Source organism: Sorghum bicolor, chromosome 6, assembly GCF_000003195.3.
Source record: "Sorghum bicolor cultivar BTx623 chromosome 6, Sorghum_bicolor_NCBIv3, whole genome shotgun sequence".
In the NCBI taxonomy this organism is placed as follows: Eukaryota; Viridiplantae; Streptophyta; class Magnoliopsida; order Poales; family Poaceae; genus Sorghum; species Sorghum bicolor.
In genome coordinates, this window is record NC_012875.2 from 33,793,929 (window position 1) to 33,820,646 (window position 26,718).

The window sequence follows — 26,718 nt, forward strand, 5'->3', positions numbered from 1 at the left end:
AGCCTTGTCAAATTAATGGCCATCTAGAGCAGCTGCAGACATCGTCGGAGTTACTCTAACCACAGCAACATACACTGTTTGGCCAAGTGCCTCTGACAGTCTGACACTTGACAAAGTCCAAATACACACGACGGAGTATCTGACAAAGGTTTTTTTTCAGCAAAGATTAAAACAAAAAACAACCCAAAAAAATAGAATTTTTTTTTTCCAGGGAGGTCTTCACCGGCCAGCGCCTGCCCATGACTACCATGGGATTTGAACCGTTACCTTGAAGGTGGTTTTTTTGCCTTTATTAGATTCGCTTTGAGAAATGCGCAAACATACACCTTAAAGTAGTTTCACATTGAGATATGTGTTTGCATACTTCTTAAAACGAATCCAATATATGCGAAAGTGAGGGCACATACTCTCAAACGCAAAATCACCTCTCTCTCTCTCTGGCTTGTTGCTCAATATAGTAAGTCGCAGCGGACGTCATGCATGACGCACTGCCGCAAGGCATGAACAGAGCCGAAGAAGGGCATATAGAGGTCGTGCGCGCGTGCGCGGCAGCACAACAGTAGACAACTAGACAAGACTGCACGGCGGCGGCCCATTCATTTATGGCTTGTTCAGTTACCAAAATTTTTTAAAATTCTTTATCACATCGAATATACACGAAGTATTAAATATAGATAAAAATAAAATCTAATTGTATAGTTTGTATATAATTTACGAGACGAATCTTTTAAACCTGGTTATTTTATGATCGAATAAAATTTGTCAAATACAAACGAAAATGCTACGGTAATCAAAACCAAATTTTTTGGTAAACTGAACAAGGCCTTATTACGCGGGCAACCAGCTTGAGCCATATGGAGCGATTGCGGTCACTGTTGTGGTGAAGCCCTGAGGAAACTGTACAAGTATTCATACCAGAGGCAGAGCCCTGTAGGCTGTAGCCCACAGGACATTCAGCCGTGCTCAAGCCCAGCATCCAATGCCAATGGAGTCGGTTGTCGTCGTGGCGGTGCCGTTCCCGGCGCAGGGCCACCTGAACGCACTGCTGCACCTGTCGCTGCAGCTCGCGGCGCGCGGGTTGCCCGTGCACTACGCGGCGCCCGTGGAGCACGTCCGCCAGGCCCGGTCGCGCGTCCACGGCTGGGGCGACGGCACCCTCCGCCGCGTCCACTTCCACGAGCTCCCCATCTCCGCGTACGCCTCCCCGCCTCCAGACCCCGCCGCCGAATCGGCCTTCCCCTCCCACCTCGTGCCCCTGTGGGAGGCCTTCGTCGCCGACGCGCCCGCCGCGCTCGCGGCGCTCCTCAGCGGGGTCTCCGCCTCCTGCCACCGCGTCGTCGTCCTGTACGACGTCGCCAACGGGTTCGCCGCTGAAGAGGCCGCGCGGCTGCCCAACGGCGAGGGGTACGGGCTGGTATGCACCGCGGTGTCGTGCATGGTCGGGTCGACGGACGCCGGCAGCCGCTACGTCCGCGACCGCGGGCTCCACTTCATCCCCGTCAACTCCTTTGTGACGGACGAGTTTCTGACTTCCGTTGGCAAGCGCGCGAGATGGGAGCAGTCCGTACCGTGCAGCGTTGGCATCCTCGCCAACACGTGCCGCGCTCTCGAGGGCGACTTCATCGATGTTTTCGCACAGCAGCTCGCCGACGCCGGCAAGAAACTCTTTGCCGTCGGCCCATTGAACCCACTGCTGCACGACGCGAAGAGCGCGCCACAGCAGGCGGGAAGCAAGGAGCGGCACGAGTGCCTAGACTGGCTCGACAAGCAGCCGCCGGCATCGGTGCTCTACGTGTCGTTCGGCTCCATGTCGTCGCTGCGAGACGAGCAAGTCGAGGAGCTCGCCGCGGCGCTACGCGACAGCAAGCAGAGGTTCATCTGGGTGCTGCGCGACGCCGACCGGGCCAACATATTCGCGGACCACGGCGAGAGCCGGCACGCCAAGTTCCTGCCCGAGTTCGCTGGGCACACCCAAGACAGGGGCATGGTGATCACCGGGTGGGCGCCGCAGCTGGAGATCCTGGCGCACGGCGCCACGGCGTCGTTCCTGAGCCACTGCGGCTGGAACTCGATCATGGAGAGCATGGGACACGGGAAGCCCATCCTCGCATGGCCCATGCACTCGGACCAGCCATGGGACGCTGAGCTGGTGTGCAAGCACCTCAAGGTGGGCATCCTAGTCCGCCCGATGGAGAAGCAAAGGGAGGTGATTTCGGCAGCGGCCATACAGGAGGCCATCGAGAAGATGATGGTCTCTGATGAAGGACACAAGATCCAGCAGCGTGCAATGGTGCTGGGCGAGGCTATCCGTGCGTCGTCAGCAGAAGTAAGCGGTGGGTCAGACTCAGAGAGCAAGGATCTTGACAAGTTCATTGCTCACATCTCAAGGTGATTTAATTGGGGATGCCGGGTTGGCTTGGATAATGTCAACATATTTCAGTAGATTTTTTTTTTCCAATTTCAATGCGAACACATGCGATTCGATTGTTTTCGATGATAACCGGAGCATCAACTTTAGAGACGGAAACCATTTTATTGCCCACATTCGTTTTATGCATTTATCGGAGTGAGGAAAGACATCAATTTGCTCGACCCTGGTTATAACACGCATGGGCCAGTTCACAAGCAATGCTGGCCTTCAATCAAGTCTGATTTCTGTAACCTTTGTGAAGCCTTCTATCAAGCATTTGCCTTCAGAGCATCAACTCATCCTTCACCAATCTCATTCCCGAAGTGGGCCCATCATCTGTCTTAGGCTTCAGGCCTATTTCTCTCCTCAATTCATGCATGAAAACTGATCACTAAGATTCTCTCCAACTTTGATCAAATTTATACAAAAATACCAATATCAAATTAGTTTCATTAAATTTATCAGGAAAAGGTATCCTAACTATTGAGTTGCATGCACTAATCAGTTCAACCTAAAAGCTTAAGTTGATGAAGAGAGGTGGACAATTCACTTATATTCCAACACTCCCCCTCACGTGGAGGCTCTCTTAGGCCTCAGACATGGAATAAGAGCGAGCAACAATTATTTTATTTAATTGCGCTAACCAGGATTCGTCGAACTCAAGACCTCTGACTTTGATACCATATTGAGTTGCATGCACCAACCAGTTCAATCCAAAAGCTTAAGCTGATGAAGAGAAGTGGGCAATTATATTCCAACACTAATAGTGATTTATTTGGTAATAGTTCAACCCAAGAGCTTAAGCTGAAACCCTAAACCAACCATACTATGACCTTCCGTTCATTATTCCAAATTCAATGATTGGTCATAAATTATGAGTTAGTAATCACTTTTTTTTTTGAACATGTGAGTTAGTAGTCACTTAATTGGAAGGCTTAGAAGTTTTCTGTTCTGTTGTAACCAACTAGCTCTGGTGAAAATGGAAGCGAGTGGTGGCTAATTGTCTCGGGCTTATATGGCCATTCCCGATTGGTATGCATATACATATACTCATTGTACACTGGTTTTGCCGTTTCTACCTGGTATTAATGTAAAATACTACGATTTCTGCAGATACTGGGCCTACGTTTGAGGGAGGGACCTGCTCCAACATCATAAATAAGGAGACTAATGGTGTCTATTCAACCAAAGCCTTGTTTAGTTGTAGAAAGATTTTAGATTTTGACACTGTAAGACTTTCGTTTGTATTTGACAACTATTGTCTAACTACTATTGTCTAACTATAGACTAATTAGGCTCAAAGATTCGTCTCGTAAATTACACACAAACTGTACAATTAGTTTTTATTTTCGTCTATAGTTAGTACTTCATGCATACTCCCTCCGTCCCAAAAAGAATGTCGTTTTAGGTTTTTGTGCCACAAGTTTGACTCGATTTGTAGAAAATATATGCAATATTTATATCTCTAAATAAATTTGTTAAAAAACTAGACTTAAAGATCTTTCCAATGATACTAATTATGTACTATAAATACTAATATTTTTTACTATATATTTAGTTAAAGTTATTTCTCGGGAAGCGAAAACGACACTTATTTTGGGACGGAGGGAGTATGCCACAAAATTTGATGTGACGGGGAATCTTGAAATTTTTTTGAATTTCGAGGTGAACTAAACAAGGCCCAAGACAAACCGTTCCAAGGCCTTTCACGATTGGAGCATTTAATGCGGAAAAAATAAAAGAGACTGATAAATATAAGGGCACGTACAACGAGTGTTTTCGAGCCGTCTTTATACCATCATTTTTGTAAAAACACCCCTGGTTGACACAAGAGACAGCCGGGCCGTCGTCTCGGGAGACGACAGCAGCGGCTCGTGCTCCCAGGTGCTGTGGCCCTTCGAAGTAGCGTTGTATGGAGTGTCGTCTCCAGGCGGCGAGGTGAGGGATCCAGGTGTGGCACGCAGTTCATCTGGTGTTCAATGGAACATGGGAGAGGCCCTCATGGCAGCTGTGCCCTGACGCTGACGGCACCACTGCTGCAGCAGTCATGGCCTCAAAGAGGCAGTGGACGGAAGGCTCGCTTCTCAGCTGCTCACTAGGTGTTCGATTGAATGTCCCACCAAAGTATTTGCATACGTTCAAAAGATATTCTGGCATTTCGTTCAGAAATCACATAGGCAACAATCGGATGCTAATAAATATACTTGTATTTTACACTTATTAATATATCATATTAAATTGATGGTTCTAAAGAAATAATATATTTGTGTCCATCTTATTTATCCGTGATATCGTTTGTGTTAAAGAAGCAACAAAATATCACACAGAGATCTTATTCATGCTTGATCATAGATGCATGTATGTATTTAATGTGTGTAGATAGTCAAATAAATGATTAGCTGTCTGTGGATTGTACAAGCTGTCTATTTAACTGTCTGTATATAACTTACAGACAGCAAGCCGTCTATGGGTTGTACATGCCCTAAGTGAACCTGATTTCAGTACCATCTAGTCCAGTGTCCCTTCAAGTTCCCGTTGGTGATGGATTCCATAAATTTTTTCTTTGCAGCATCACCACATATAACAAATAAGCTATATCGGCGAACACAGAAATCATTTATCCCTTGTTAACAAGGAGGCATAGGCACTTGGTGCTATATTGGCAATTCTTGGACTTGTTGGAGATATTTCCCTGTCATGATTGCTGTGAAGAGGTGGATGGCATTCATTGGGAGCAGAGAATTCATCGCCGTTCGGAAGGAGGTTGGGAAGCTTGAAGAGTGGATTTATGTCCTCACCGCTGAAGCAGGCAGAAAGGGAAGCTGCTGGGCGGTGTTGGGGAGACCGGATCAGAAGAAGAGAAGACTTCCTCCTATGCCTGGGCCAAACAAAGCTGGGTTTGGTGTGGTGATTCTTGATGGAAAGCTTTTTGTCATGGCTGGCTATGCTACTAACCATAGGAAAAAAATGTTTCTGATGAGGTTTACTACTATCATGCCTGTCTGAACAGGTTTGATTTTCTTTTTTTACTTTTACCAAAGGATATTGTTATTCTTTTTTTAATCGAATACTAATCCATTGCTGCACAAACTCCGGGCGGACTGCACTTGCCAAGATGAATGTTGCGTGGCGCGACTTTTCCTGCGCATAGGTCAAGGGTGTGATATATGTAGCTGGTGGATTTGGAATTCCTTGTTGGTGTAAATATTGTATTGTAGAAGGACTTATATGTAAAAGTAAGAAGAAGAAATAGATATCCTCTGGTCTGGAAGCTACCAGACAGTGAACTTTCCCCAAATCGAACATGGTATACAGAGCAAGGTTTTAGGGTTACCGGTGATGGTGATGGCGACTGCAAGATCCTGCTGCGGTGTGGAGGAGTGACACGCGGGCGGAGTAGAGGTGTGGCTTCGCGGGCACAGTGGAGTCGCGTGCTTCGCGGGCGCAGCAGAGTCGCGTGGACTCGCGCACGCGCGTGGACCTGTGGCTGTGCGGTGCGGCTCCCGGCGGTGCGGCTCCCGGCGCGGGCGCGTGACGCAGCTGCCGACGGCGCGGCGCAACGGTGCGGGACCTGCGGCCGAGGTGCGGTACGACTGCGGTTTCAGCGCGCGGTGAGCCAGCGTCGTCGAGGCTCGTCGCGCGGAGTTGAGGCAGGGCGGCGCTGCGCGGCCCCCCCTGTGGGCTTGGACTAGGCTCGTCGCGTGGAGTTGGAGGCAGGGCGGCGCTGGTCTGCTCGTCGCGTGGAAGCAGAGAAGGTGGTGTGCTGCGTGTTGGTGCCTGGTGGACTGCGGGTGTTGCTGTGTGACTAGGAGCAGATTCAGTTTTGCTTCTATTGCAATTGAAGGCTGGGGTTGCTGTGCACTCTGAAAGGGGAGTTGTTGCTTCTTGATTGTGTTGAAGACTGATCTGAGGAGGAAGATGGATCCAGAGGAGGAAGCAAAGAGGATGGCTGCTGAGGATGCAGAGAAGACAAAGAATGGTGGCAGTAACAGTGATGATGATTCACCAATTACCAAAGGCGAATTGAGGAATGAGATGAAGTCCATGATTCAAGGGCTTTTGGAGATGGATCTGATTGGTCCTAGGGAGGTGCGTGAGCTTAAATTGGAACTCATTCCAAATGATGTGAAGCTGGAAGGAAGTAAGAATTATTTGAGTTGGTCTAGAAGAGTGCAAGTGATACTAGGAGGAAAGGGGGTAGAACACTATCTAAGAGAGGATTGTGTTGAGCCGGCTAACAAGCTTAGCCCCGAGTGGAGAGTCTGGCACACGACAAACTCTACCATAGTAGCGTGGTTATTGGCATCCATGTCACCGTCTGTGAGTAAAGTAGTGGAAGCTATGCATACCGCAGCACAAATTTGGAAAACTTTGAGTATCAGGTACTCCAAGCAGGGAAATGTGATGGTGATGATGGAAATTCAGAATAAGGCTGATGAAGTGAAACAAGCAGGGCGGACAGTGGAGCAATATGCTTGTGAGTTGCAGCAGTTGTGGGGAGAGCTGGATCACTATGCTCCACTTCATATGAGGGATCCACAGGATGCCCATGATGTTCAGAAGTGGATTGAGGATAGAAGGGTGACTCATTTCTTGAAGAACTTGGATCCACAGTTTGAGAGTAGAAGAGCTGCTTTCTGTCACCAGGATAGTTTGCCTACCATAGAGGAGGCTGTGGCAGCCATGATCGCTGAGGAGAGTAGGCTTCGAATGATGGGTGGTGACAATCCTGTGAAATCAGCCTATACCACTGTGACAGAGAGGTTGTGTTACAACTGTGGAGAGAAGGGACACATGAGTTACAATTGTCCCCTTCCAAAAAACTATGGTGGTAGGACTGGAACTCGTGGTGGTCGTGGTGGTGCTCGTGGTGATCTAGGAGGCCGTGGTGGACGTGGTGGAGGACGTGCTGGAGGACGTGGCAGGGGCCGTGGTGTCCCTCAGGCCAATGCGGTCATGGAGAGTTCTATCTCAGATAGTAGTCCTCAGTTTAATACTGGGATTGAGTCCCTCACCTTAACTGGAGAACAGGTCAAGCAGTGGGAACAATGGCAGAAGTCTAAAGCATGTGAAGCTTCTAGTTCCACTCCAGTGGGTTCTGTGAGGGCCACCACCAGTCACTTTGGTAACTTTGCCAACTATGCCCATATGGGCAAAGGTACTCAGGCACAGGCACTTGCATCCACATGTAGGCATAACATAGAGTGGGTTGTTGACTCAGGAGCTTCCAAGCATGTCACAGGCATATTTAGTCCTTTTAGAACATACACTCCACATTCTTACACTGAAACCATACAAACTGCTGATGGTACCTCTCAACCCATCCATGGTGTAGGATCTATAGAATGCACTCCATCTCTTCATCTATCTTCTGTTTTGCATGTTCCTTCCTTCCCGGTCAATCTCCTCTCAGTTAGTGCACTTGTTGATCAGTTTAAGTGCATTGTTATATTTGATGAAAATTCTTGTGTTTTTCAGGAGAAGAGGACGGGGAGAGTGATTGGGACTGGAGTCAGGCGTAATGGGTTGTGGTTCATCAACCAGGAGCAGTCAGCACTGGCAGTAGCTGCTGGAACACAAGAGAGAGAGATCTACTTGCTTCATCGCCGGTTAGGACATGTACGTTTTGGAAGTTTGAATAAATTATATCCTGAAGTTTTTAGAGATGTGGACATAAAGAAACTTGTGTGTGATGCTTGTGAACTTGGTAAGCATACAAGGGCAAATTATCCTAGTATTGGCCTCCGGAGTTGTGAACCTTTTATATTAGTACACTCGGATGTTTGGGGTCCCTGCTCAGTTACATCTGTGAGTGGATTTAAGTGGTTTGTCACCTTTATTGATTGCTATACACGTATGACATGGGTTTACATGCTTAGAGGTAAACATGAGGTCCTTCGGTGTTTCCAGGACTTTCATAAGTTAGTTGAAAATCAATTTAATGCTAGAATTCGGATTATCCGAACTGATAATGGAAAGGAATATGTGAACAATGTTTTTGGGGCGTATCTTTCAGAGCATGGGATTATACATCAGACCACTTGTCCTGACACTCCATCGCAAAATGGTGTAGCTGAGAGAAAGAATCGACACTTGTTAGAGGTGGCAAGGTCAATGATGTTTCAGATGAATGTTCCCAAATATCTCTGGAGTGAGGCGGTGCTAACAGCAGCATATCTGATCAATTGTATGTCATCTAGGATTCTTGGTATGGCATCACCTGCGGAGCTATTGCTGGGGCAACAGGAATTTAAAGTACCCCCAAGGTATTTGGTTGTGTTTGTTTTGTCAGGGATCATAGGCCGTCAGTTGGAAAGTTGGATCCTCAAGCGGTGAAATGTATTTTTGTTGGATACTCTTCTACACAAAAGGGTTACAAGTGTTGGGACCCTGTTGGAAAGAAATTGTTTGTGAGTATGGATGTGACATTCAGGGAGTCTGAACCATACTATACAAAACCATGTGATCTCGATCCGTTCTTGGAGGAATTCTCTCCAGTCACTGAGGGTGACAGTAGAGAGGGGGAGAATAGAGGAGCTGCTACTCAAAAGGAAGTGATTGTCGGTACTATCCCGTGTCGAATGGATATGCTTAAAGTTCGCCAGGATGATGGTGTGGATCTGAGGGATGATGATGATGAAGGTGAAGAGGTAATTGGTGATGAGAATCGCCAGGATGATGGTGTGGATGTGAGGGATGATGATGATGAAGGTGAAGAGGTAATTGGTGATGAGAATGAGGGGGAGGTAGTTGGCCCTAGGAATGAGAAGACAGTTGATGTACAAAATGAAGAAGTGATTGCCAAGGAGCCAATAGTGTACTACAGGAAACGATTTAGGAGTCAGGGGGAAAAAATAAATGCACCACAACCACAACAAGTTGCTACACCAGTCCCAAATCTCTCCTCGGACCTCTCTCCACCAAGCGGTAATGTCCCTTCTAACCTTGAACATGTAGAGTTACCACTTGCACAACGTAGAGATCCTAGGTCTAATTTTGATAAACCCCCTATTCGCTATGGTTTTGAGCATCCTAGTACAGATCATGACATTGCCAACTTTCTCTCATACTCTTGCCTTTCACCTTCATATAGAGCATTTGTTGCATCTTTACAAACAGTGCCTATTCCAAGGGACTGGAGGTGTGCAAAACAGGATCCTAACTGGAATGCAGCGATGAGAGAAGAGATGCAGGCTCTTCAGAAGAATAAGACATGGGAATTGGTCCCACTTCCAAAAGGAAAAAGAGCTGTGGGGTGTAAGTGGGTCTTCACTGTAAAACAAAACCCAAAAGGAGAGGTGGACAGGTACAAGGCAAGACTAGTGGCAAAAGGGTATAGTCAAACATATGGTATTGATTATGATGAGACCTTCGCTCCAGTGGCAAAGATGGGGACTGTTAGGACCCTAATCTCGTGTGCAGTTAACTTTGGTTGGCCCCTACATCAAATGGATGTGAAGAATGCATTTCTCCATGGTGACTTACGGGAGGAAGTCTATATGGAAATTCCACCAGGATTTGCTAATAGTCAAACTGTCGGTAAAGTGTGTAAACTAAAGAAGTCACTCTATGGACTGAAGCAATCACCTAGGGCATGGTTTGACAGGTTCAGGAGGGCAGTCTGTGGCATGGGCTACATTCAGTGCAATGGTGATCATATGGTCTTCTACAAGCATAGAGCAACCTTTATCACCATTATGGCAGTGTATGTGGATGATATTGTGATTACAGGAGATGATGTGGAGGAAATAAAATGTTTGAAGGAGAATCTGGGAAGGGCCTTTGAGGTAAAGGATCTTGGACCACTGAGGTACTTCCTTGGGATTGAGATTGCTAGGTCACCTAAGGGGATAGTTCTCTCTCAAAGGAAATATGTCCTTGATCTGTTGACTGAAACAGGCATGCTTGGATGTCGGCCATGTAGTACTCCTATTGATAAAAATCATCAAATCAATGCCCAATGTGGAGATCCTATGAACAAAGAAACATATCAAAGGTTGGTGGGAAGACTGATATACCTGTGTCACACAAGACCTGACATTTCCTATGCAGTGAGTGTGGTGAGCAGGTATATGCATGATCCAAGAACTGGACATATGGAGGTTGTGTACAGGATTTTGAGGTATTTGAAGGGAACCCCTGGGAAAGGGTTATGGTTCAGGAAGAATGGGCACCTTGATGTGGAGGGCTACTGTGACGCAGATTGGGCGAGTAGCAAAGATGATAGGAGGTCCACCTCTGGGTATTGTGTGTTTGTGGGAGGCAATCTTGTCTCTTGGAGGAGGAAGAAACAAGCAGTTGTGGCTAGGTCTACTGCGGAGGCTGAGTATAGGGCAATGGCATTGAGCTTGTGTGAGATGTTGTGGCTAAAAGGCTTGCTGAAGGAGCTGCAAGTGTTAAGAAATGAGACAATGATGCTTCATTGTGATAACATTGCCGCAATCAATATTGCAAACAATCCGGTCCAGTTTGATCGTACCAAGCATGTGGAGATTGATAGATTCTTCATCAAAGAGAAGTTAGATGGTGGAGTCCTAAAGTTGAAATATGTAAAATCACGTGGCCAACTAGCTGACTGTTTTACAAAGGGTTTAGGACCTAGTGAAGTTGAGTTGAGTTGTAGTAAGATGGGCATGTTAGATATCTTTGGCCCATCTTGAGGGGGAGTGTTGGTGTAAATATTGTATTGTAGAAGGACTTATATGTAAAAGTAAGAAGAAGAAATAGATATCCTCTGGTCTGGAAGCTACCAGACAGTGAACTTCCCCCAAATCGAACATTCCTGATGACAGCCTGAGCAGCGTCGAAGCATACAATCCACAATAGAACAAATGGACATTGATCGAGATCCTTGGCAGCCGATGTCGGGCTGCTTTGGTTGTGGATTCAATGACAAGCTGTACATTATGGGTGGGCGTTCTAGCTTCACTATTGGCAATACGCGCTCGGTCAACGTGTATGAACCTAATCTCCACACTTGGGAGGAGCTCAATAGAGGCTGTGTGATGGTCACCTCTCATGCTGTCCTTGGCAAGAGTCTGTTCTGCATCGAGTGGAAGAATCAGCGGTCACTGGCAACATTTAACCCGGCAGACAACTCTTAGGAGAGGATCCCGTTGCCCCTTACTGGCAGCTCCAGCACTAAGTTTTGCCTTGGGTTTTTTGGCATGAAGGTTATTCTATTCTCACTGGAGGAGGAACCTGGGTACCAAACACTGGTGTATGATCCTGCAGCACCCACAGGATATGAGTGGCAGACAACTAAGCTCAAGCCTTCAGGGTCGTGCATATGCAGTGTGAGCATTGAAGTTTGAAGATATAGCTATATGTATAAATGGCACCCCTGGTATTCTTCTATGGCCTCACTGTTCTTCTGTAACTTCTGTCAAACCATGCACATATGTGTTCATAGTTGTATACGATTACGAGTGAAGTATTTTACATTAGGTGGTGTTGTGACAGTATATATCTGCTCCTCATTTCTGTCAATAGGCTGAGCTATAGATAAAGGAAAAGCTTGTAATTTGCTCCATTTGTGATTCTGTAAATTGATGTATATCTTCCAGATATGCCAAATTTTGATTCCTTAATAACAGCAGAATTTCTTGTCCTTCATCTGTGAAATGAACTACTACTCCTGAAAAGCAGCAGTTCAATGTGTCTTCTTTTTTGTTGAAGTAAAAGTGGTGTTAAAATTATATTTTCTATAATATACTCCCTCCGTCTACGGAAGAATCAATTCCTAGAATCCATGCTAGTCAAATTCTTTTAAGTTTGACTAACTTTATAGAAAAAGTAACAACATCTATGACATAAAATGCGCATTCTATAAAAATATATTCTATGATGCATCTAATGATACTAATTTGATACCATCAATCTTAGCATTTGTTTCTAGAAATTTGATCAAAGTTTAAAAAATTTTACTTAGGACAACTCTAGAAATACACTCTAACTAAATGATTGTTTGGATCTCTAGCTAGCTTACATGTTATCTATGCTAGCAAGGTTTCTCCTTGTTAGAGGAACTAAACTGACCATATGTTTTGTGCCCATGAAAATATTTCAAGATGAAATGTGACATCATTCTTTTCCCCCAAAAACCTAGAAATTTCATTTATGAAATACACAAGACAATTGCTTACAGATTATTATAGTCTGACCTTTTATACTTTTTCTTGTAGTTTCAAATTAAAGTTAGTTTGCTCTTCAAGTTATTATATACACATTGTCTACCTTATCCCCAAATATTATGTGAGCATATATTTGATATGTGCCGATGTGTAAATGGTAAGTGATTATCGAGGAGATAATCAAAGCATTGGTTAGGTGTATGTGGGACTAACCAGGGCATGATTTGTGGTTAGCTTGTGGATGTGCAGGGGTTGATGGAGAAAATGGAGAAGGCCAAGCTGGAATCCATGCGCAATGGACCAATAGCGGTGACAAGAGGACGCGAAGGCTTGGACTAAGGGACCAGGGCTGTAGGATGGACCATGGATAGCTAGCACTTAGGAACATCAACAAGCAAATAAAGCATGCTGATGAAGATGGTGTTGACTGAAGTCAAGACGAGGATTGGACCATGTCAAGGTAGGCGCACAAGCACTTGGTGATCCGTAGGTCGAGAACGAGGGACATGTGTCGGCATTGTGGAGAAGGCGTAATGGCTACTTGACTGCTGTTGGCGGTTTGGCAATTTTGGCCTCAAAATCATTGGCGACAGGTTTGCTTGTTTGGGTCTCAAAACCAGGCATCGGTGGACAAGTGGCATCATTAGAAAGCTTGTGTTGTGGCAAAGTAAAGTCCTGAGGACATAGGGACTACCTAATGCCCAATGAAAGCCATTGATGTCAGACATGGTCCGAATTACACACCAGAAATGGCATTGGACGTCCAGGCCGCTACGAAGATCGCAGCGAGGATCTCACTCTTTCACGATGAAGAACAAAGAGGTTTATAAGCAAACCTCCAGAGGATAACCAATGTGCATGCGTGACAAGGAACCGACTAGTTTTCAGGCAAACTAGCAAAGAAACCATTGAAGCTCTCACCCAGGAGGGACCTTGTCAGGGCAATGACGTCGGTGAGTTGCCCTAGTTCGACCGGCAAGCCTAGGGCCCCATCCTTGGTCATCAGATCAAGGGATGAACAACGTGGAGGTTGGAGGAGAGGAAAACGGGGTAAAAGGAGTAGATTGGTTTGTGTTTTGTCGATTGGATAGATGGGAACTTTATCAACCATGATCCTCTCATATATATAGAGAGGGGTGGTCTTATCCTAGTACAAAACCTCTTCAAATCTTATTTTCTAAGTTTTTCATGGTTTGGAACTGTTTGGATCAGAATCCCAAAGGCCAGATCCAAATAGTTATTAGGTCTATCGGAAGTTGATTCAGAACTTCCGACTCAAGTTGGAACTCCTGACGTTTGTCAGAACTCCCGACGTGGGTCGGAACTCATGACCTTCGGGTCAGAACTCCCGACAATGGAGCATCTTCACGAGGGCATAACTTCTTCATCTAAACCCCAAATTAGATGTTCCATATATGTTTTTTGACCACCTCGATGAGAGGAACGCAATGGTGAATTCCGTTCCACATTTTGATAACTTCACAAAATGGACAATTTTGGTTGTCAACATATGCCCCCTATTTTCAGGTAATGATACATGAACCTGAAAACACTTAAGCAAACAAAACTAAACAACAACGATACCAATCTCATCGGATGTTCAGTAACTAAGCATGATTTATATATCGACCATATTTGTTCGAAGGGTGATACATGTATTAGCCATTGTTTGGAGAACACTTTGGGCTTCTTACCAAACACTTGGAAAGTACCTTTTCAAGCACCTCTCGTTGATTGCTCTTGGAGACTATCACCTTGCAATGTCATCTCTAGTGAATATAAATTACCAAACATCACTTTGATCACTCCGTAAGGACTTTCTCAACTTGGCTTGTTGCTCCTCATCCACTTGGTAACATTGATTTCCACACCTAACATCATTCATTAATATGAAATGTGCCCATAGAGCTTTAGACCAAATTTTAGACCACCTCTTTGTTTTATCCCAATTTTCTTCTTCATGAGCTTGACCAAAGTCCATAGACTTCTCCCATAACCATCCTTGCTTGATCAAATCCATAATATGGAAGCTCTCTAATCATACAAACCGGCCATGTCATTACTAAAATTCAAGTTGGGCCGATTTGGTAATTCCTCGGTGAGCCAGAGGAGAGTCAGCTTAGCCAATTTGGGGAGTCGTCTCAACCATCTCTGCTGCTCCTGCACATAGGACAACAAAATTTTCTTACACTACCCTTTCTTTCATGTAAAAAATATGCCCACCAATGTCAAGGCCTAATGCTTATTGAACCAACATGTTGGCCTTTTGATTTTCATGCCTAGGAACATGCCAAATTTGAAATTTGGCAAAATAAACAATTATATCATGGCACATATCAAGATGAGCATAATGTGATCCCCTAGAACATCGAGACAAACCAGTAACTTGTTGTAAGTAAAGAATCACCATAGGATTCAACAAGTCGTACCTCATGGATTGTAGTATAGCGAAGCTGAATAGGACACATTCGGCTTGAATTTTTGTGCAAAATGTAATTTTAATCGGCTTGATGTCTCAAACAGCACCATTGTGAAATATAATGATCATGCCAACACCTTGGCCTTATTTGTAAGCCGATTAATCAAATTGTCACATCCATAAAGTAAATCAAGATACATATATCATGCCCCACACCTGAAAGCCACAAAACTGAATTTGTGGGAGCTTTCTAATAGCACGATGGTTGCAAACACTCAACGGCTATATTTTACACTAAGGGCGATATCAAAATATCGGCCATATGAATTCATCCACAAGAGCATGCATAACTCAAATGAATATTTTGGCCTCTCATCAGTGATAAGCAAAATAATTTGGCAACCCTCCATAACATAAAAATCTATACCAAGGACCCAAATAAGAAGCTAAGTGATAACTATGCATATCAGGGGATGAATTCCACATAAGCATAGGCAGAGAATATGGATGATGCCAAGACCGCTGATTTTGATGATTTGGTGCAAACCTCCAACTTGGCAATTCTTTCTTGAATCTTTTTCTCTCCTTTGTCTTTGTTGCACCACTTGCTTGAAAATCATCCTTCCAACTTTGAATACTTCATTTAGGAATCCATGCCAAGCCTTTTTATTTTAACTTCTCTGCACTAAGCTTTTGTAACTTCTTTTCTTGCCAATTTGGTAAACCGATTGAGCATATCGATTTTATTTCTGTTTTGGACAACGGCAAATCTTTCTTGATTTGGTCATTTTCACTTTCGTTTGTTCAGATTTGGCACGTAGCATATCAATACAAGATTTTCCCACTTGTTTGCCATCAACAGCCAGATTTTTCAACAATGTAATTGGCTTTTCAATAGTTAAATTCAGATCTGAACTTTCCTTTTTTGGCCATCATACTTCACATGGTAAACTTGCTTTACCACTTTCTTCTTTGGTTGAGCTCTAGACCGATTTTGGTCAGAACGGTCTTTATAAGATGATGATCTCTTTGAATGTTTAGGAGCAGCATTGTAGCACCCGGTTTTAAGAACAAAACCAGATACACACCATATGTGAGCCCAAGAAGTCAAATCTCATATATAGCCACAAATAAGGGTAATATCAATAGACAATGCTTATATAATGAACTTAATATGAAAGATATAACCTTAGATAGCAAACAGTGGAAAGACTCTCCGTTCTTCAGGCGAAAGCTCCAAATCCATAGGGACAACTGACTGGTTGAGCACAAGCCTAAACTCTTCTCCAAACTAGCAATCTGGTACCTATCCGGGATTTTTATCCAAATAAATTGTAAACGCAAGCGTAAGTACATCTCGTACTCAGCAAGGATAACATAGGGTTCATGAGGCTCAAAGGCTAGACACTGGTTTAACTACATGTAGCTTTTAGTTGTCACAATTTTAGCATATGAGTAGCATCAAGTTGTCAAGTCCCGAAGTAAACTCATGATCAAGTAAGTGAGTAAAGAATAGCATAAACAACATATTAACAATAATAATATTAATGATTTGTCATTAGTGATCATTTATTCTGTATTCGTCCAAGGCCGCTCGTGACCGTGAACACGGAGGATATATCAGTTTTACACTCTGCAGAGGTTGTACACTTTCACTGTGAGTCATGATTTACCCTTTCGCCCGAGGTAGCTAATCTCTTAACCCCCTTCCTAGGGAGGCCGGCAGGGTTCACTATGAAGCCTTTCAAAGGTTCGTCTAACAAGTTAGGGCCGCTTGGTTTCATTAGTCAGTCCATGTGATTCACCTGCAGGAATCCACGGTCTGCTATTCCCCATTTGCGCCACACAGGTAACCTCTAACAAGCTAGAAAAGGTCCTCATACTGAGCTAAAGCCAGAGCCATGTAGCCCTCATAGTTGTAGTTTATGTCCCGGATGGTCATATACAGATAAGTCCTTATGGAGAGAAACTAGAGCACCATAAGATAGCCCAATGCTCCAGCCCTCTTTACCAAAGTTGCTAAAAAGTCCTCTTTTAATGTTTATTGCATATTCCATTAATCAAATTACAAGATCATGGTTTAGTGGAGCACTAGCATAAGCTACCCAATGCAAAACCATAGATGACAAGGTACAAGATCAATGCTAGGAAATCCTTAACAAGAAGACACATGCAATATGAATTGTGTGATTAAAGTTGTTAGGAAGCAAGGATGATCCTATGCTAACATTAATTCAAATAAATAACTAAAATGTACCTCTACGTTTGTCACATTTGAAAAAAATACAACCAACATTTATGTACAACTAACTTTTATGTATATCTAATGTTGAGATATGAGATAAGTTACAAATCCATGTAGATTAATTATTTAAAAAATGTTACATGTCATGTTGGAATCATCCAATACAAATGCACGGTCACACGTTTGCATGCATGTTAGATCTCTAGCACTGCCACACGTTCGGGCATTAGCACCGGTCGAGAAGGGCCTGTTGCCCCGGTTCCCGAGCCGGTGCTGCCCTTCCGGGACTAAAGGCCCACCCTATAGTCCCGGTTCGGGTAAGCGGGGCTAAAGCCCCCCCCTGCTAGGGCTGCCACGTTGCAGCCAACCGGTGTTAAAGGGTTTCTTTTTCTTTTTTTTTGGTTCACTTCTTCAGTTCTGTTTATTGTTTGTATATAATATATAATAATAGGTTTTTCAATACATGTTTTTCTGATACAATAATATATTTATATTACACGCATATTAAGCATATATAAATGAAAATTATAGGCTTAGCTTAATAATTAAGCTTTGCCTATAATAAAATGAATAGGCTGTTGACGGTCCTTAAGTACTAAAATTAATAATCAAATAAACATGAAAAAGGATCAATATGAAACAAACATCTAGAATTAGGGTTTTATCTGACAGAATTCCACGAGCTTTGGTGTTTATCTATTTCTGCAGGGGGTTATCAGAAAATATGGAGAGAAGGCCCACATGTCATGTTTACAATGAGATAATTACGTGCCGCACAATTTTCCTCAATCTAGAAGGATCCAGAAGCCACGGGAACGAACGAGAGCACGATCGGGCTCGGGGCAGGGCGGCCGCCCAGCCCCCTTGGGCGCCCGCCCAGGGTTGGAGTTGGATCGGGACTCTGCTTCGGGACAACGCTCCACCGACCTAAAGGATCAATCTAAACCATACAATCTATGTCGGTTTGATCCAATGGCTCACGTTCACTTGAGGGGACTATAAAACCAGACCCCCTGGCCCCTGGAGGAGAAGAGGAGAAATCATTATTCAGAGGTAGCCATCAAAGTTAGGGTTTAGAGCTTCTCTCCCACAGAGAATTAGAATTAGCTACTCCCTAATCCTTCAAGTTTAGAGGTTGATTACATAGCAATTAGAGAAGTAGAGCACTACGCTCTGGATTTGGATCTTCGGTAATAAAGAGTGGTATTATTCATATCTTTCTCTAATTCTATTATTCTAATTGCATTATGTCTCTAATTATTATGTTCATAGTTTGCTCTAGTTCTATATTTGATATAGTTCTAATTGATAACGAGTTTATGTATAAGTTTGCAAAGCGCTTAGCTCTTGACGCGAGGGAGTTAGGTGATAGATCACATGTGAGCGTGGTGCTTAGATGTTATTTATCTGCAAATGTATCCTATTGGCCGGGTCGTGTGGTAGTTCGCGACAGTGACAACTTCGTTGATTCTTATGTAGTCCACCCTCCGTTGATAGGACAGGCAGAACCGGTATTGTGGAGTAAGTCATGCGATGCTCTGATTTACTTTATCAATGTTCCTTATACATGAATGAAGAGTCTTTTATGCTATATATGATCTTGTAGATAACTAGAGTAGATTATGACTTAGTAGTTAGTAGATAACTTAGAATCCATTCTCTAGCTAATCCGACATCACCTACATATATGAGGAGTAGTCTATTTTCTAATCGCTGTGTTATCTACCCATGAACTTATAATTCATTATCATTGTCTTTATGGTTTACCCCCTGCTAAAGTATGTGACTGTGTGACGAGTTTCTCATTAGTAATCATGTTCTTGCAAGTTTATCTCTAGTCTATGCCTTGATAGATTTTGCCCCTTGATTTAATTTCATCTTCTTGAGATCCCTTGAGCAAAATTATAAATAACGATACCTGGAATACTTATCCTGGTGAAATGCTACAATGAGGTGTTTTATCTGTGCGCTTGCAGATAGAATAGATTATTTTCTAGAGAGCCTTTACATTTATAAATACCTTTGTACACTCTGGCGCCATGCTAGGGATGACAACCTAGTATCTAAGTGGTGTTAGCTAGTGTCAACAAGCATTTCTAGCGCCGTTGTCGGGGATCTTATAGGAATCTATACGAGTCTCAGGAATAAGTCATAAAAGGGAACAAAAGGGTAATATTTAGGCAAGCCAGAAAATCAATCAAGGTTATTCATATAAAATATTAGACTAGACTATAGAGAAATAATTGCATAAAAAACAGCTACTAAGTGAGAAATCATAACAAGGCACCTCTGCTTTGGCAGGTTCACCCTGTTGTTTTTCTATGTTTATATTTTTATACAGGGTATAACAGGATTGACTTTGGGTACATTCAACTCTTCATCATCAGAACCAAAGCAATCAAGAGAAGAAGAAGCTAGCTACCAATTGCTGAAGCTATGGCACAAAAGACCTTGCAAGAATTCTCTGCTCCAAGCCTTAAGAACATTCCAACTGGTCCAAGATTTGCAGTAGAAGAAGGAATACCTGAGTTTGAGCTCAAGTCAAGCCTCATCAATTTGGTACAAGCTACACAATTCAGTGGAAAGGCACATGAAGATGCCAGTGCACACTTGCAGAATTTCTTAGAGATTGGAAGCACAATCCACATCAACGGAGTTAACAAAGACGTCATACTACTTCGTCTTTTTCCATTCTCACTAGAAGGAAAAGCGAGGAAGTGGTTCTACACTCATCAAGATAACATCAACAACTGGACGAACTTGTGAGATGCCTTTCTATCAAAGTTTTTCCCTATAGGCAAAACAACTGCCTTAAGAGGAAATATTGTCAGTTTCCAACAGCAGAAGACAGAAGCCATTTCAGAAGCATGGGAGCGTTTTCAAGGATACATATCAGACTGTCCTCACCATGGAATGGCCACATGGTTACTTATGCAGACCTTCTACCACGGATTAACCCAGAAGGCTCGTGAGTGCCTAGATGCATCTGCTAAAGGATCATTCTTGGAGCTTACAACTGGAAAAGCAGAGATACTTTTGGATAAGATAGCAGAAAACCAAAGCTGGTTCCAAGATAAAGCTCAACAATGTCATCAAACTGAAGAAATACCAGAAGAAGTAAATGCATTATCAACTAAGATGGAAAATTTGCTCCATTAGATTGACCAGAGGGCCAAGTTCAAAGAAGATCAAAGGGCCATTGAGACAGCATACAAATATCAACCAACTTCAAGTCAACCCAATAACAAAGGTATGAATTCAGGTAATACAGTCAAGCAACTTTTATTAAAAGAGATAATTTCTCAACAAGCCAAAATTAATGATGAAGTTAAACAAAGGCTAGATACAAATAAATCATCTCTAAAAGATATACACAATAAAATGGATTTTCTACTAACTGCCTTTGATGAGCAAAACACTCTTAATAAAAGGGTAGAGCTTAAATTAATAAAGATAGCTGCTGCACTGCCTGTTGCTACTAACCTTGAGCAGGTAAAGAATATAACTACTAGAGGAGGCAAAGCTACTAGAGATCCACCATACCCAAAAGAGAAACAAAGAACATCAGCACCAGTGCAACCAGCAGTGATAGAAGAAGAAAGCCCAGTTGGAGCAGAAGATCTGCCACAACCACCAAGAACTGGAGAAATGAGGAAAGATTTTTACGACACCAACTATTTGCCATTTCCCAGAAGAAACAGAGGACTGCAGTCGGATGAGCAGTTTGGTAAGTTTGTAGAGGTCATTCAGAAATTATATGTCAACATACCTCTGCTCGATGCCATACAGGTACCTACATATGCAAAGTACATCAGAGATATTCTTAACAAGAAGAGGCCACTACCCACCACTGAGGTTATCAAGCTGACAGAAGAATGTAGTGCGGCCATCCTCAATAAACCACCAAAGAAGAAGGAAGATCCTGGATGTCCCACTATTGATTGCTCGATCGGAAACCAACACTTCAACAATGCACTTTGTGATCTCGGAGCAAGTGTCAGTGTGATGCCAGCATCAGTCTACAAAAAGCTTGATCATGCAGCCTTAGAACCAACATCAATGTGTCTACAACTAGCGGATCAATCGGTTCGACACCCGCTGGGTATCGCCGAGAACATTCCAGTCAAGATCAGAGATTTCCTTGTGTCAGTAGACTTCGTAGTACTGGACATGAGTCCTGACTCAAAAGTGTCCATCATCCTTGGAAGGCCATTTCTGAGCACTGCCAATGCCCACATTGATGTCGGGAAGGGAGAAATCAAGTTCAACATAAACGGTCAAGAAGAATACTTCACATTCAAACCCAGACCAGAGAGAGACTCTACAGTGAAGGAAGTTCATGAAGAACCACTGGAGACACCATCTCCGGAGGAAGGTAACTCAGAAGATTAAAAGATTTGGAGGTCCAGCTTGGGGGACCTAAAAATCCCAAACCCTCACCGGGAGGTAAATCGGTATTTATCCGCATTATTTTTCTCATATTTAAATTCTTGCATAATTAATTTTTGCATTAGTCATAGCATAATTATAATAATCAAAAAGCCCCATATAAATAATATTCATGGTGTGTAACAACCCATATTTATTAATTATTGTGGAGGCACAAAAATATTCTTCATTATCATTTTCATTAAGTGTTAATTCTCATAGATTTTCCTACATTATATTTAATTATATTAATCTTCTAGAAGCATGACCCACACTCTTTGGGTCCCACATATCATACACTTCACCTCACATACATCCCATCATATAATTTCATCCACCAATATGTTTCCACTCACCTGACATCTTTCCACCGTCCAACCACTACCAACACAACATTATTCTGCGTGAGATCAAAGCAAGGAAGCAAGTGGAGGAGGCAGACCCAGGATGGGCATCACAAGTGGGCGCCCGCCCACCTACCAAGGGCGCCTGCCCTGCTCCCTCTTCCTCCTATAAATAGCCACCTTCTACCTCCATCTTCTTCACACAAGCACTCTAGAAAACCACACAAGTTTCAGTTTCCCGAGAAGGAGTTCTTGTAGTGAAGAGAAGAGAGTAGAGAGAAAGAGGAGAGTGGAAGGGAAGGTTGGAGTTCTTTTGAGAGAGTGATTGTCACCTAGCAAGTAGTGATCCCGTTGTCTAAGCGGAAGTAAAAGTTGTTTAGGGGGAGGCTCTGTAACACCCTAGGTGTTAAGCATGCACTTAGTCTCATCAAAGTCATGCATAAGCATTTCCATCAAGCATAAGCATCATGAGCATGACACTCTTTTCAAATTATGATTTTATGTGCTTCATTTCATGTGCTTTAATTATGTTAAAAATGTGATGCTTGTTTCTAAAATTGTGAAATATTCAAATTAGGTTGCTTTATGTGTCAGAAGAATTAAGAACATTTTTGTGCAATTTTTGGAGCTATGGAATTTGAGAAATGGAGTTTATACAAACTTTTTCAAAATGAATTTATTTAAAACCTAGAACTGAGTTTTAACTTGTAATTCAAATTTTGTTTGGAATTTGGTCTTGCTTGTCAAAGCAAAGTTGTAGAGTTTTTAATTTGGAACAACTTTGTTTTTGGGAGCAAGAGGTGAAAATGATTTTAAATTGGTCCAAATGAATTTAGAAAGAATTTGGAGAAAAGAAATTCAAAAAAAAAAGGAGAAAGGGGCAGGCGCTGCTGGGCCAACCCCGCTTCCCTTTCGGCCCAGCAAGCGACCCGGCCTGCCTCCCCTCTCCCTCTCCCTCCCGCGCGCGGACGCGCCTCGCTCCACCCGGCGCCGGCCACGTGGCGGCCGTACGCCGGCGTTGGACGCGCCGCGGCCGGCCTCCAACCCCCCCTGGTCGGGACGCCGGCGCAGGCTCCCAGACCATTTCGCCCATTCTGTCCCCCGCGCCCTCCTTCTCCTTCCTCCTCCGCTCGCACCGTGCAGCAGCAGCCGCTCCTCCGCGCGCCATTGCCGGAGAGAGCTCCGCCGCTCGTCGCCGGCCACACCAGAGCCTCAAGCTCAACGCCGAGAGCACCAGGGCACTCGCCGTCGCTAGGGTAAGCTCGTGCGAACGTTCTACCGAGGTGAGAGTCCGTCGAGCGCCGTGAATCGCTCGCCGGAGTTACCCCGAGCTCGCCGGAGTACTCCGCCGCGGCGGATCTAGCGTTTCCCTGCGTCTTTTCGCTCGTTCTCTGTTGCGCTAGGTCGGTAGGAAGATGAGGAAGCTCGGAGAGGCGTTTGCGCACGCTCTACCGCGCCGGAGCAGCCTGGCCACGGCGAGCAGCGCCGCCGTGCCGCCATGCATGCTCGCCGGAGGTGTTCCGGCCGCCCTCTGGTCGATCCAAGGGTACCGTTGGGTGCGTCTTGCTGCGGGGAGCACGTTGGTGCTCACCCCGTGGCCGGAGACCTCACCGCCGGCGAGATCCGCTCGTCGGAGGTGAGCTCCCTCTCGGTCTCGCTGACTGGTGGGGTCGGGGACCCACTGTCAGTCGCAGGGGTACCCCGGTGGGTGTAGATCTGGGTGTGCGTAGCGTTTTTCGTCGGTTTTCTTGAAAAAGTGTTTTCCAGAAATTGATTTAAGGTTTGAAAAATCTATATCTTGAGTTCTATAGCTCCAAATTGAATGAAATAAATTTTGGTGTGCTCTATATTTCCAGATCTACAGTTTGATGTAATTGCATGTCATGTTGGAGCAACTTTTCTGTGTGAATATATTTTATCCATGATTTTGTTAAACTTGGAAAATGCATAGTAAATGAAATATGGCTCAGAAAAATGTGAAACTTGATTTGTTGGTTTTGCATGTGTGTTTGCTCACTAGGAAAAAGTGGGTACATATTATTTAGTGTATAAATGAATTTATGGTAATTTAAATGCTTGCATGGCAGTACTTTATGATTTTTAATAATTAAATGGGTCATGCAATAAATCTGGAAAAATTTGTGGGTGTTTCTTATGATATTATGCAAATTGTAAAAATATGAAATCTGTGGTTTAACACTTGTATCCCAGTAGAGTGATTTTACTTGCCTTATCAATTAATCTTGTGATTTTTGTGGCTCAAAATAAGTATCCAAAAATCATGAAAAATTTACAGTAGACTTTATGCTTAGCTGGTAGTCTCCTGTAATTTTCGTGGAATTTATTGATGAACAGAATTGCATTTGATTTTTAATGGGCTTAGAAAATGAATAAAGAAAACTATGAATGGTTGTATATATAGGTTGAATGGAGTAAGTTGGGTTTGGTGTATCTTTGAAGCATCATGGAGGTTGCTGGTTGCATTTGAAAAATAATTATAGAAGAGAATGTAATAGATGTTTGATTCAATTGTTTATTCTTGGATGATGTTGACTACCTTGTAATAAGCATGACCCAGTGCATCACCTATGCATCATAACATGACTCCTTTGACACTCTCTCTTACAAGCATCCACTCGGGCATCTCACACTCCACTCATGAGCATATATGCATCATACAGGCTCGCAGGAGAACGAGGTGGGACCCGAGGAGCCAGAGGAGATTCAGGAGCAGGAACCTCCGAAAGCACCGGAACCCGGAGAGGAATTGCAGGAGTGTCCGGATCACCGACCCAGCACGTTTGAGAAAGGCAAGCCCCGGAGCATTCTAAGTCTCCCTATTCTCGCTAACTTATATAAAGTGCTATACTTGTTCTACTGTATTGCATATTAAGTGATAGGAGTTGCCTGATACCGTTGCTGCATAAGTACTCCTTGTTATTCCTACTCATTCAACTACCTTGTCCTATGTAGATAGGCACGGAGTCTATGCTTAGCTTGCTTAGTTCGGTAGAAGTCGGGTGATTCCCTGTCACCTGCGAGATATAGGTGGATACCTGCTTGATTAAGCATTGGTTGCTCGGGGAAAAGAATAACCAAGTGTGGAATGAATTTGGAGACCGGGCAGAGACTTATGGTGGGTTGACCATAGTGCCCCTGCCTGTGTCGATTAAGGACCGATCGTTGACGGCCCTCTTGTCATGTTGAACGCATGGCCCACATTTAGCTGGAAGGATAAGTCGTTCCGACCGCGAAGCCTGAGCACTATCCGGGCCGGGAATCGGCCCGATGTACGCGCTGTATTGGTGATGGTTGAGGAGAACGACGAGGGCGCGGCGCGCAACCTTGGTATACCTTGGATACCTCGGTCGCCGGAACGGTCCTCAGGTACGGGCGGTGCCTGTCGAACCCGCGAATTGGTCCTGGATAGTGCAACACGGTGACCTGTAGCTCACTTGATCAGTGAGTGTGGTTTGTGCGGGGAATAAACTCGCCAGCTGGTTAGAAATCGATTCGAATCGCCATCGCTCCTGGATAGTGAGCACTTGACATGAGCCCTGTCCTCGTAGTAAGGACTATGGAACACTTGGGTTATAATGATGAATAGTTTTAAGAAATGCTATGATGAGGTACTATCATAGTCTCATACTTGCTTGTAATAGTGCAGGTGCAAACCTAGACGATAGGTAATGATACTTTCAATTTGAGCCAATTAAAGGAAGAAAGACTTATGTAGGTTATGTTAGCGAAATGCTGCGGTTTTGCAAAATGGTCGTCAGCTACCCCACTATATAGCCTTCATGATCCTTGATGAGTCTTTATTTTAAGTTTATGATGGGTAAGTCTAGCTGAGTACCTTCTCGTACTCAGGGTTCTATTCCCATGTTGTTTTGCAGATGGTCAAATGTACTATGGTTATTGCATCCTCTGTCTGTACCCAGCTATGGGTGATGATTAGACCAAGGGCGATGGTCACTCCGTCTCTTCTTTTGCTTTTGTGGGAATGACCGAACTATGGCACTGTATCAGACTTATCGTGTGTGTTGTAATTTCAAACTATGAAGCTTCCGCTACTTGAAGAACTTGGTTTGTAATAACTTTAAGCACTCCGATGTATTTTATGAATGTTGTAATCTGGATGTACTTGTGGATGGCGACCGCTAAACTTATTACGATCTTGGATGTTATGTGATGTGTGGTTTGAAATCCTTCGAGATTTCACGGACTACCGGGATTATATGGGCTTAAGCGTGATAGTCCGACTATGCAAATGGTCACTATTAGGCTTAATCTCTTATAATTTGGTCGGTTCTGTTACAGCTGGCATCGGAGCAAGGTTTAGCGAGTTACTGTTCATAAGTACGTTTTAAACAAAAATCTAAACCGGTTTAGTAAAAGATTTAATTAATTAATTAATAATGATCAAGGTGTTAAACTAAGTTTTGGAAAACTATCTAGTGTGCCATGGTCATATCCTTTATGCCCAGTTAAGGACTCTAAGGTGGCTAGCTAAGTACTGACTTGGGGGTTAATGCATCATATTTTTATTTCGTCGCTCATACGGCGTGCAATAGTATGAGTGCCATTCATTTGAGTGGTAATGTATGGATCAATTCTTCCTCTACGCCATGGTAAGTGGGAGTTGTGAGCGCATGATCGGATACACTGCCGGTCTAGGGAAGTGTTGTCAGGTGCTGTGTCATGCACACATGTTGGTGTGTCTTGGGAACAGTACCGCA

General features: G+C 43.8%; 1 protein-coding gene and 1 pseudogene across 3 annotated transcripts; both read left to right on the forward strand.

The window, feature by feature from the left end:
* Positions 829–3,704, forward strand: LOC8070938 (cis-zeatin O-glucosyltransferase 2). 3 transcript variants are annotated; one of them, XM_021462492.1, is made up of 3 exons: positions 829–2,388; positions 3,379–3,442; positions 3,524–3,704. In XM_021462492.1, the coding sequence occupies exons 1-3, from the start codon at positions 980–982 to the stop codon at positions 3,566–3,568; spliced, it is 1,518 nt and encodes a 505-aa protein (XP_021318167.1). In that variant the 5' UTR covers positions 829–979; the 3' UTR covers positions 3,569–3,704. The 3 variants fall into 3 exon arrangements, with proteins under 3 accessions (XP_021318167.1, XP_021318168.1, XP_002446275.2); XM_021462493.1 differs by lacking the exon at positions 3,379–3,442 and having other exon boundaries at positions 832–2,388; positions 3,524–3,684; XM_002446230.2 differs by lacking the exons at positions 3,379–3,442; positions 3,524–3,704 and having other exon boundaries at positions 837–2,709.
* LOC8070939 lies at positions 4,458–11,744 on the forward strand (annotated as a pseudogene).

Excerpts from the sequence above, each read along its gene's own strand:
- LOC8070938 (XM_021462492.1), top strand. The coding sequence starts at position 980 with ATGCCAATGGAGTCGGTTGTCGTCGTGGCGGTGCCGTTCCCGGCGCAG. Across the intron at positions 2,389-3,378 it reads TTCATTGCTCACATCTCAAG|CTCTGGTGAAAATGGAAGCG; the intron begins GTGATTTAATTG and ends GTAACCAACTAG. Across the intron at positions 3,443-3,523 it reads TATATGGCCATTCCCGATTG|ATACTGGGCCTACGTTTGAG; the intron begins GTATGCATATAC and ends CGATTTCTGCAG.